Source organism: Corapipo altera, unplaced genomic scaffold (assembly GCF_003945725.1).
Source record: "Corapipo altera isolate COAL_440 unplaced genomic scaffold, ASM394572v1 22b, whole genome shotgun sequence".
NCBI lineage: Eukaryota > Metazoa > Chordata > Aves > Passeriformes > Pipridae > Corapipo > Corapipo altera.
The window spans coordinates 27,352,543-27,365,135 of NW_020884876.1; the positions used below are offsets into that span (position 1 = coordinate 27,352,543).

Genomic DNA, 12,593 nt, shown 5'->3' on the forward strand with positions numbered 1-12,593 from the left:
TGGCAAATGTGAAACTAAGGCTGTCATTACACGGTACTTTGCCTCTTTCTCTTCCTCATAGCTAGATATGTTTTTTGGCTCAGCCTCTTAATAGCTTTTATTATGTGCTAAGCCGCAGCTGTTTATACAGTGTGTGATATTGAACACTATTCTTTAGCTTGGTAGTCTTTCACTCAAGCTAAAATAATCTGCTTAAAGAAAAATTAAGCAATCCTCCCACCCACCCTTTTGCATACATTATTCATCGCGTGCTCTTTGAAAATAGCTAATTGCAGCTACAGAAAAATGTCTCTGTTCAGAGCTAGTATTGATTCTATTCCTATTACTTTTGGCTGTGGTTTAAAGACATTTACAAGCAGTATTGAAAAAGACTCTTTTCTGAAGAAGGAAAAAAAAATTAAAATCAGATGGCATCCCCTGTTATTCAACTCGCCTCTAAATTTCCCTTTCTAAAATATCTAATTCTTAAAAAACAAAAACAAAATTTAAAAAAAAAAAATTCATTCCTATAAGGAGCTGTATGTGCAATTATTTCCTTTCTAGCCAGTTATGGAGGGAATCCCTGTTTCCTTATTCATGCAGCTGTGGACAACTAATGTCACATGCTGGTCTAATTTATTTTCCTCAAGGATCATAAAGCCTTCTCTGCATGCTTTGTGATAGCTGTTACTCAGCAAGTCACACAGGGAATAGAAGGATAGGTTAACCTGTATTGGGAAAAGCATGGTTGGAGAGGTTCTGCCTGCCAAACTGAGCAAGTATGCCGAAGTACACCTGCAGAAGTGAACAAAAAGGTGTGAGTCCTCACAATGAAGACTTTAGAAGTGGTTTCTTTCCCAAGGAGAGGAGAGCAGAGAGCAGGCTGCCTTGGCGTGGGGCAGCAGGGCCTCATCATGTTGTGGTGGTATCACTTTCTGGCTACACCAACTCCAGCTGCTTATTTTGTTTGTGTCAGTTTTTTAGCTGCCCACAAGCATACCAAGCTTTTCCTACTCTTGGAAACCAGCTTTTTCTAGGACACGTAAAATGGAGCTCATCAGATGTTGTCTAGATCACTCAGAATGGAATATTCACTAAAAAGGGCTTAAACCTGACAGAACTGTAGCATCTTCCCATGTTACCTGCTCCTTTTTCCCAGGTGCCAAGGAGCAGAAATGGGTGGGTGGCACCCAACTGTATCTGTCTCCTACTGCAGGACCTGTTACTAAATGCTTCATTTGATGTAGCAGAGCTGCAGCTCAGTCAAAGCTGCTTTTTCTGACTATATGGGCCACAGATGTTGCTTCATATAATTGGAGTCATATGGGTAGCACAAGTTACTGTGTGGTGTAATTATTTTTTAAATCTGCTACTGCAGTCTTAACACTACTCTAGCAGAGAGTGATAGTCCCCAATAAGGACTAGCTGCAGACATTCACTTTTGTGGCCAAGCGGTCACAGCAGTGTGTTCAACAAACCCTGTGAGACCCTGTATTTATTTTCATGAGCACAGTGTGAATGTGTACGGGTTGAAAAGTCCTGTTATGTGTTGATGTAGTTTGGGAGGGGACACATAGGAAACTATAAAATGGGTGTTATAATCAGAAGTAAAGGCAGGGTCTTGTTTTTGATATTACAGCTACCACTGAGGTGAGAATGTGGTCTCCATAGCACTACCATGGTGAAACCAGTGCAGCAGCAGAGAGGTTCCCCATCACAGATCACGGATTTCCAGCAACTTAAAATTTAGCTCACACAACTACTTCTGAACAGTCAAGCTGAAACAGAAAGTCTGTTATCTCAGACTCCTACAAATTCCCCCTTTTCTTTTCCTTCCTTTGTTTTCTTAATATATTTCCCCAGTCTCTGAAAGGTATAGTACAGAAATTTGAGAGACTTCAAGACCCAGTAATATCAGTCTTTGTGTTGCCTTGTGAATTGGTTAGGAGAGCTTTCTGAGACACTCTATTCCATTTCATATTCATCAAAGCATGTGAGCACCGTAAAAGCATTATCCTTCTGCAGTGAATTGGGGTTCTGGTAGCTTGCAGTAAACACCACTTGGAGGCAGTTGTTTTCTCTAAGTGTGTTAGCATACTCATGGCACAGTGGGCTTTCTTTTTTACTAGACTGATACTCCAGGAGGTTGTTATTCCTGCTTCTGTCCCCTCACCTCATTCTACCTGTTGTTTGGGGCAGGATGGATGACAAGCAGCTACTGGGCTCCAATGCTCAGTGGCTTTTTCAGATGCTCCCTTCCTTAGTCTGGGGAAGTGTGACCAACTTCGAGATTTACAAGAAGGGGTTCCTGTTTGAGCTGTGGTTTCATCTGTAAAATAAGCACATTGTGGTGACCTGTACCTGGTAAGAGCCTGCTCCCTTGAGCATCTGTGAGAGCCTAGGTCTTACATGACTAAGGGTTAAATAGCATGAGTGTAAACCTCCAACCTCCAATATTTTCTTTACTGCCTCAGGTTAAAAAACAAATGTAGCTGTGAGCTAAATTAGTGGAGCTGTGTGCTTCCTTCAGAAACATCTGGCAGTGGTCAGTGCTAGATGGGGTCTGGTTCTTGATGGACCACTGGTTTTATCTTATATGGCAGTTCCTGTGTTCCTGTGTGAACCCCTGCCAAGCTTGCACAGCTTTAGGTGGAGCTGCTCTTGCATACTCTAATCACAGGCAAGAACTGTACTAAACAGATACAGCACTGTGAAGGACACTTCTGTATAATCCATCACACAGGAGGTGCTGCAAATGAGAGTGGATGTCGCTATGCCCACAAAATGTGACAACCCTGAAGAACAGAGCAAGCAGCACTCCTGAAGATCTTGATGGAAGACATACATAAATGTGCAAATTCCAAATTAGCTACCTAAAAAGAGAGAAGGGTCAGGTGAGCCTTGCCAGGATTTGTATCAATGGCTTTATAGCATAGACATAGAGTGTACATTAAAGTCAAGCAACTGATCAATGAGTTTGATCCAAGGAGCAATGTTGCCTTTTTCACCAGTAAACTTTAAGCTTAGTGATGTAAAATAAAAGAAATTGAAATCTTCCACATCTCGTTTCTTCGCCTTCCTTCTGTATCTCAGTTGCATAAACAAAATTACTTTACAGCTCCAGAAGACAATTTCATGAACTGCCAGTCTCTATAATAGAAAAATTCAATGTAAAAAAGATCAGTGCATGAGCAAAAAGGGAGAGCAAACTTTTCGGATTATTTTCCTTCTAAAGTTAGGCTGGCAAAAGAACCAGGGTCAGTAGAGAATATTAAGTTTGAAACTTAAAAAGGAACACATATTAAAAAATAAAGCCCCAGCAATGAAAGGAGAAATAAAATATCTTCCCTCTAACTTCTGGCTAAGCTGTGTAGAAGGGTTGCCATCTGTTGCTACAAGGTAGCCATTCCTCTCTCCCTGCTCCATCTCGTGCTTCCTGAGCTGCTGTGATCGCCTGTAGCATGTACACATTGTGGTAGGGAGCACAATATAGTCCCACTGAGCAGCAGAGATTTATCTAGTTGTGCTTACATCTGCTGTCTGACAGCTACCTTAATGAATATGGTCTGGCTTATTACAGGGAGACAGTTTTGAATGTGTAATCCCATTAAAGACACAAATTTGATTGTGAAGGGACCAGATATAGTGAATAAAAGTTTGTTTGCTTTTAAATATAAGTTGACTGCTCTTGATAAGCTGTGAGGCATGGGAAAACATCTTAAAATATCTGAAGACTTTCCAGTTACTGTTAGGACCTTCTAATAAAAATGCTAAGCAGTGAATTGAATTTTAGTCTCAGGTCTTTGTAAAACAAAAACATCTCTTTGACATACAGCTTATATCATGGTCATACACCATGTCTTTGGAGTCGTGCAGCTGAAAGTGCAAGTCTCCTCTAATAAATTGTCCCAAGACTGCTGCAAGCCTAAAGCAAAGCATGTATGGGTGGGGTTTTGGGAGCATTTGGGTTTAAGGTTCTTTTTTGGATAGAGCCTAAAAGTAGGTTCTGGCCCACAGTTTTCAAGATGTCTATGTATAGATTTTTCTGGTTTAGAGGAGCTAACTCCCTTGCTCTATGTGCTCCCATGTGTCTCTGTGCTGGATCTCCTGCGATCCGTAGCACATAAATCACAATGCTGGATCACAACAGGCACTCCTCTAGGCTGGGATCCTGGCTTTGCTGGTGCTGCATCTCCTGCTTCAGGAAAAGGAAGAAAATTGCCCATAATGAGTGACTACACAATAACTTGTCTTCAGGGGAATTTGTTGTTTACTAATTCCATCAATTAGTGTTGGGTTCATGCTTTGAAGCAGAAAGATTAATATCTCTCGTATAATATATCTTGTCTACCGCATCTGTTTCTGTTCTCATTAGCTATAGTAAGGCATAATCCTTTTGTTTTAAAATGGAAATTGAAAACAGTGAGAAGTGAGAAAAAAATCTATCAAGAGATTTTCGTTTATTTGTCCTGTCAGTTGTCATAGAGCATCTCTCTGCTCTATGGGTGCCATTGGGTTGTTTAGCCTCATTCCCCTGAATTTCAGGTGTTTATTTCTGAGATCTTGTTGCAATCCCTAAACACCCTGCTACCTGCAGTCATGTTAGAGCTGGATAGGAAAGGGAATATCACTGTGGTGTGCTCTGACATGCATTGTCCCATACAGCACCAGAAATTAGATTCGCTTTTTGCCACTGTATCACATTACAAGTTGATGCCTGCTGCGTTGCAGCAAGATCACCTGAAATCTTGTTCACTTTTATTTCTTTCTTTACTACCAAATAACTCTTTGGAATTTGTTTTACTCTAGCATGAGCTGCTGTACAATTAATAGGATTTTATTTCCTTCTCATATTTTTACCCTCTCTGGAACTTTTGCATTATTTTCTGGCTCCCACTGTTACTTGCAATGATTCCTTATTAATTGTTACCTGTAAATGTAATGATCGTGTTGCTATTTGCATTGTTTTCCACATTGTGAGTAGAAATCCTGGCCTCACAGTAGTCAGAGAGAGGTTTAGCATGGACTTGAATAGAGCTGGGATTTCATCTCAACAGTGTCACTGACTCATTTCACAACACTTGAGAGCTTCTCTGCAAGTCATTACATCTCAATTTTTAAAGGTTTATCTGTATAAGGTGGATGGTGGAGACTCATTAGGACTGGCAGGTGTTCAGTAATTCTGTTATACCAGTCTCTGATGTGTATCTGGTCGGGAATTTGGGTCTTAAAGTCAAGCACCCCCACAACTGGCCTGTTTTTCTGCTCTTCACTAGTCAGACTGTCCTGTACCATAAATAGCCAGGTCACAACCATGCCTATCTCATCCAGTAAATCTCATAAGTCTGGTGATAAAGATACTGTTTAACAACTTGGGTAAAAAATATTAGGCCTTGATATTTTTCACATGTCCTTCATATTCTTGTATACACCTCCTATCTGAGTTGCTCAATATGCAGGGCATTCCAACTTGGTGTTGTGTATGATTTTTTAATACTTTTCCTAATCGGAAATAAAATGTTGCAGCATAGAATTATGCCCTTCATTGGAGTTCTAAAATTTGACAGTTAACAAAATTTTGCCATGGAACGGTGACTAAGCTTAACTTTACTTGGAGACAATTTTAGACTGTCTGATTTATCAGTACTATATTATTTTTTAATGACCTTCTGGGTTTTTTGAACCACATGCATCAGTGCTTGTTGATTTTTACTCATTTTTCACCTAAAAGGCACTGTATTTTTTTTTATGGCAATCATGATATATTCACTCCTATATTCTTTTTAACTGCTGGGTTTGTAATTCAGTCCAGAAAAATATGATAACTTGTATTTTTTTTCCTTCCTTTTACGTGGGTCAGTACTTTTAGATGAAGTTAGGTTAACCAGATGATTAAGTCTGTAGCTGGTCATATCTGTAGCTTTCCAGACAAATATTGTAATTTTGAGAGATCTTTCTCATAAGATGTCTTTGAAATGTCTTGAATTAGACTGTAGGAGAATGTTCACTAATGCCCAAGGTCAGTGACCATTAAAAACCATCACCACACTGTGAGTGTTTTTTAGGCTTCTTGTTGCTTCTTATGAAAAAAAATAGCGAAGTAAATGAGTTGGAAAAAAATGAATGTGGTAGTGAAAAACTGTTCCATGATTTATTCAGTCTGGTCTTGCAAGAGAGTGATACCTCATCTTCTTAATCTGAATCCAGAGATTCCCTGTGGTATGCAGGAGGAGATGGACTATCTGCTAGTATTTCATTTGTTTTGTGTACTGTTTGTTAGGCTAAAATAGCTGGTGTAATACATGATAGCTGTCCAGATTGTTATACTTTACAGCTGTTTGTTTCCAGTCCATGGATTTTCAGAAACAATTGTTCAGTCATTTAGTAAACTCATCAGTTAATTTCCACAGATGCATATCATCTGGATTTACTGATTTGCATACATTTAAATTTTTCAATGCCAGACCTTTTTTTTTTCTCAAATGTCATGAAAACTTCCCACAACATCTGTAGCAACAAGGGACAGTTTTCAAAAGTGCCTTCGCCCCATTTTGAAAAAGGATTTTGCAAAAGTTTGTCTTTCATTTTATGCGAGATTACTGGGATAGGCAGGGAGAAGTAAGGAGGACAAAATTAGATTATGCCTATGAACATAGATTTGCAATAGCCAGAATAGGTGCAATAAATTGGATATCAAAATAGCTTCTGTCCTAAATTAGCCTCCTTGAAAACATTATTTAAGATTACAGCTACGTTTTTTGGTCTTTCATTTGGTAAAGACAGAGACTTGCAGAAATAAATAGTGATGTTGTCTCCACGAGGTTCCCTAAGAGCAATACAAATATATTCTCGTTTGTAAATGCAGCAAGGGATTGAACTCTTTGCTGGAGCAGAGGATGTGAGGTCCCGTGGGCAGATCTGGAGTTTAAGCGCAGATCACATTGAATGCTTTTAATCTCCCACTTGCTGTTTTCTGGATCATGAACTTGTCCTCTATTATTTAGGGAGGCAGTTGATGAGGCACATTCAGCTGTATTTGTCATACACCAGATGTCAGGATAGTTAAAGCCACTCATGCTTCCTCTTGTTTTAAGCTCCTCAGCAGCTGGTCTGGGATGGTTTGCACATGCACACATGTGTGCACACACATGCACACTATCATTTAAAAACTACAGTGTACACTATGTATCCTAAATATTAACATGATTTTCCATAACACCTATTCCTAGTGACTGGCAGCAAGCACACTGGATAATACCTGTGTTTTTAACTGATTTGGGCTTTGAGAGTGTGTTTTGCCCTCTGCACTATCCCTTACCATCCCTTCATCCTTTCTCCATCACTGCCAGTGATGCCTGCTCCCTACAGGCATATTTGCAGTAGCCATTCTAGTAGATCTGAATGCCTTTTAAGTAAAATGGAGCATGAGTGGGTTTGGTGATAACTCAGAACTCAAAGTGCACATCTGCACTTAAGAGGTTTCAGACAGGCTTATTAGTTCATTGTCTTCCTCTGTTCTTCATTTTTCTCTGTCCTGACACTAAATAGTCCTTACATGTGGTGCTTACAAGAGCCACCGTTCATTTTTGTATGTTGCTGAACAACAACTACGAAATGCAGCAGTGACCACATTTTGGCAGTGGGTGAAATGAAGCCTCTGCATACCATCTGCAAGGATCCTTCAAGATCAGCAAATGTGATCTATAATCTGCTGATACCTAAGCCTCCATTTTGACCAATGAGTGATATTTGGCAAAAAAAATGGAAAAGAAATTTGGATTTGAAAAAATAAAGGAAAACTAAAACCACCTGTTTTGCCTGCACGATCTTTTTATTTTAAGAGAAGGATTTTTTATTTTTACATACCTGAATGAACCTTTTTGTCCTTTTCAACTCACTTAATGTATCCATCTTTCTGTCTCCTCATCAGGCCGCCTGTAGAAGACAGTCAAACCCTGCTGACACCAGTGGTGAGCTGTGGCCCACCAGGAGCCCTGCTAACCCGGCCTGTCATTTTAACCATGCACCACTGCGCAGAACCAAACACAGAGGACTGGCAGATCCAGCTGAAGCACCAGGCTGCCCAGGGACCGTGGGAGGTGAGGTTCTGGAGCTTCAGCCTGTGTGCTGACTGAATGAAGGGCTCTCTGCTAGTCTTTCACTTCCCTTCCTGAACCTACATGCCTGTATTTTGGGTTTTCCATGTGAGATACTTGGCTGTTACAGGCAGGCAGGAGTGCCCTTCAGCACTAGGTATCTAAGCTGCTCAGTGCCCATGCAGAGATGCTATCTTGAGGCAGTTTGACACTTCCTGGTTCTAGGTATTTTCCATGAAATAGCCTTCATCACCAGATTTTGGCACTTAAGCTGCTGATTGTGGCAGGATATTGTGCCAAAGTCATGGGGTCAGAAGAAATACATAAGATAAAAAGCAGTGCCTGAAAACAGTTTCTGTCTTGACTCTAGAAATAAGAATGAATTTTTACAGAATAGTTTTCACTCTCCTGGCTTTTCGTCTGTTTTCAAGAAAGGCAAAATAAGGCTGCAAATTATCTCCTTCAGCACCAAGACATCATCCAGCTAAATAAAATGTGTAGGCCTTATCTTTCTTTCCTTTTTCCCTCCTAAGATGTTGGTGGAGATCACTTTGATTCAGTTCATGCAGCCAGTATTGAATTCCAGACCCTGAAAAGTCAGGGGAGCAGAGCAAGCATTGTTGGGTAGTGCAGGCTTGGTGGGAGACTGATGTGGTTCTTTGCCAGCAGTGTAGCAGGAGAATGTCCCAAGGCAGTGTGGCACAAGGATCTTCCCACTGTAACTGGAGCATAAAGTGATGCTTTCAGCAAGTCTGGGCCATCCTGACAGCCCTCCTCTCCAGCCCTGTGCTCCTAGGTACCTGCTGCCACCAGTTTGGTCTCATAATTAATTTGGCAAGGACCCTTTCTCCTACCAGTAGGTTTAATAAGGTCAGGGTGGCTTCTGAAGGCAGTTGGGCTGACAACAGCAAAAGTGCCCTGTCTAGCATTGCCTTCAAAAGCCTGTTGTGTGTGTCCCCCTGCCTGTGGCACTGGCTTTTCCTCATACTGGGAGGGAGCATGAAGCAAAACCAGGTCTATCTCGCCAACTAATCTGCACCCCACTGGCCTGACTCTTGGCACTGCACATATGTTCCTTATTTATGCCTGTGTGTTACTGGCATCCCTTCATTTTCTCCCCCATCCTTCTCCTGCCCTTGATGAAGGTTGCTCTGCCAGCCATGCACACACTGGCACTAGTGCAGCCTCCGCAGCATCCACAGGGTCCCTGGCCATCACACAGCCATTTTCTTCTCTCAGTTCTGGAGCAGCTCCTCCAAGCTGAGCCTCACACATAGACACAAGCACAAACACACACATACACACACATTCATGCACACCCCTGCAACATCACTCAAGACCAGCACCTCCTGCCAGAGCCAGGAGTTGACATGGCCATGGGGAGGTGCAGTCAGCAGTAGCACCCTGCCCTCCAAAAAGATTGTCCCACCCCTGCAAACATGTCAGATTTGCCTTCCCTGAGACTAGGGTGCCCAAGGTTAGTGCCAAATATCAATTGAGTGTACGTGCTGCCAGGTGTGTACATTGTGCTGCAGACCTGCAGGCAGCAGGGATGAAGAGGGCAAGTTGTGCCGAGCATCATGTAGCACGTGGTGGCTTTGCTAGAGGCAGCCGTCATCTGCTGCTGCTGTTTTGCTTCTGCTCTCTCTCAAAGCCGTTCAAAGCACCTTGTGTTGCGTGCAGGATATTACATGCAGGGTTGAATGGAGAAATTAGCAGGGGAGATGTTTTCCTGCACGCCCAGGGTGGGGAGGTCAGGCATTCAGGCTGTATGTATTTTTTTTCTTCACCCTGCAGTCTCATCACGGAGGATTATTCTGGAGAAGCAGCAGGTGATATTTCATGTAGATGTGGCCATTGTAGGGGTTACTTCCTTTCCTTGAGTTTTTATAACTCCTTATTGTCATGCTTAGGAAGTAAAGAGCAGTTATTTATTCAACACTCCTGAGACTACTAGTGTTAAATCATGGTCACTAAATTATTACTTCTGCAATATATTTTTCAATGAAGTCTTGGTGATATTTTCATTATTTGCCTGGCTCTGCCCAGGGCTTTAAAAGCAGATACGGGGCACAAAGGAAGGAGTTCCAAGTCTTAAGGGAGGGAGGGCAGGAGGAATTTTCTACCACCAACATCGCCACTGGCACCCCAGAGAAATCATGTCCTCCCTGTGCCTACACAGGAGAAAAGCTGGAAGCAGGAATTTTAATCTTGATTAATCTAAAGTGCAAACAGCAAGGACTTTTTGCATCATCCAAGCTTGAAAGGGTCATTGCTGCCTCAAAGGAGAGCAAGCTATGAGGGATCACATGCACTAATTTGCCCTCTTTCTCCCTTAGGATGTGGTGGTGGTTGGGGAGGAAAATTTCACCACTCCATGCTATATCCAGCTGGACCCAGAGGCCTGCCATATCCTGACAGAAACCCTCAGCACGTATGCCTTGGTGGGACAATCAATCACCAAAGCAGCAGCCAAACGTCTCAAACTGGCCATCTTTGGACCACTGTCCTGCTCTTCGCTGGAGTACAGCATCCGGGTCTACTGCCTTGATGACACACAGGATGCTCTTAAGGTGATTGTTGATCTCTTGCTTGCTTTCCCGGTCCCTCTCCAGATGTATGAAGACTGCAGTGATAGTGGTGATTAGATCCTCTGCTCCATATATTCATGCTCCCTGGATTATTTTTCTGATTAGAAGAAGAGCTTGGCAGCAAGCTGCTGTTTTACAGTTTAACCTCCACATGCTATAAATTGTCCTTTGCATAGGGATCTCATGCTGTTTTCTGCCCACCAGTCTTTTTTCCTTTGTTTACCTGTATCATATCCTGAATCCTAAGGTTTTTGCATTATTAAAAGGCCATAAGGTACACAGGGCTTCATTCGTTATTCATGTATTTTTAATGCTAAGTGCCAGCTCCCCAGAGATGGAGAAACATATAAATGCTTCTTTGTAAATAGATGATAATGATAAAAGAAGCTTCTGGCCCGTTAATCACTGCCTGCTTTCGTACTGCTTTATTACACCTCTTCGCATGCAGTTTTTTGTGTTGGGAATTCACAGCTGAAATAAACCAAAGCTGTTGCTATCCCTAAATATATAACCTTACTCTTCCTGCATAATTCTGGCATGCACACAAACACATGCTCACTACATACAGATGAGCATATAGATAACCATAATTGCTATTTCTCTCTTTAAATACCTGTATTTATTCCAATGGTATGTATAATAGATAGACTCATGAAATACTTGGCTCCAACTGCACATGCAAGAATGGAGTTTATTAAAAGATATTTGGGGTTTTTTTACTGTAACCAATGCAATTTCACAAATGCCTCTTTGCAGCAAAATGAGTTCAAAGCCTGACTAAGCAGAGTCATCCTGGTGCTGTATATGCTTTTTTTCCCCTCAGCTCTGCATGGGAATTATGAGGATTTAAACCCACATACACTGGCTGGGAGATGTTTGTGTTTCTCAGAGCAGTGACTTCTATGACTGCAAGTAGCATGCTTAGTTTTCCTCCCCAGTACTATCTGATATCAAGTTTTACCTGCCTTGGCTTTGCTGGGAGGATACTCTTTCACTATATGTAAGAAAGGCAGGCAAGTATAAGGGTTGAAGCAGACACATCGTGACTTAAACGTGGTTTTGTCTGTACAGGGCCTGGGAGTTTGGCTTCTTTCGCTGCAGTGGTGTTGTCAGCCTTTTAGAAACAATTATTTTCCCTGGTCTGATTTCCCTTTTGTTTTTCCTCCTTAAAAAAAAAGTGAAAAGGATGTTTCATAGCAATCAAGCTTCAAAAGCCCTGATGGTTTTATGTCTGTGCTGCATAATACAATTTTCCATGGGTTCTACAAGGCCTGAGGTAATAATAAGTGAGTCGGAGAGCCCTTGGACAGCCAGCTAATGCAGTCAGAGCTGAGGAATCTAATTAGGTGTTACTCAAGAGCTGTTGGTCTGTTTCTAATAGACTGTAAGGGAGAGTTGTGCGGTAAAGTTAATCCAATTCGGTACGACAGTAGAAGGGATCAGGAGAGGCACAGAGCCACAGAGAGGGACATCCTTCATCTGAGAAGCTGCAGCCAACATTTGGGAGGGCAGCAGGTCAATGCTTGGGCTTCTGCTGCAGGTAGACCCCAAAGTGAGATCATTTGTAATTTTGTGAGGAAAGGTGAGCAAAGTCAGGAAGCCACCATCCCACTCATACCTGCTACTTTTTTTACAGCAAGTTCATGCATTTTAATTTTCTTTTTTTTTTGGCATATCTACCCTAAGGCTGGAAGGCTACCCATGGAGTTGAAGATGCAGCTATCTGGTGGTTTGCAGGAGGACAAGCACACATACTTGCTGACCACAGACACTTTCAAAAGTATCAGTTGCCATTCTTTGGAAATGAAAGGTCTAGGGAAGGTGAAGGTTTAAAAAAAAAGGAGCCTAGTAAACTAGCTGTAAATGAGTAAAATAGATGTAGATGAAAGGGTTGACTATGAACTCGTGTATAAACTGGTGCGTATGA

General features: G+C 41.8%; 1 protein-coding gene across 2 annotated transcripts in view; it reads left to right on the forward strand.

Annotated features, from left to right (window-relative positions):
- Nucleotides 1-12,593, forward strand: part of UNC5C (unc-5 netrin receptor C) — a 252,080-nt gene that overhangs the window by 230,974 nt on the left and 8,513 nt on the right. For both annotated transcript variants that reach the window (XM_027635934.1, XM_027635935.1), the window contains 2 exons: nt 7,910-8,078; nt 10,415-10,648. In XM_027635934.1, coding sequence (XP_027491735.1) covers nt 7,910-8,078; nt 10,415-10,648 — 403 coding nt within the window. The remainder of the gene's footprint in view (nt 1-7,909; nt 8,079-10,414; nt 10,649-12,593) is intronic.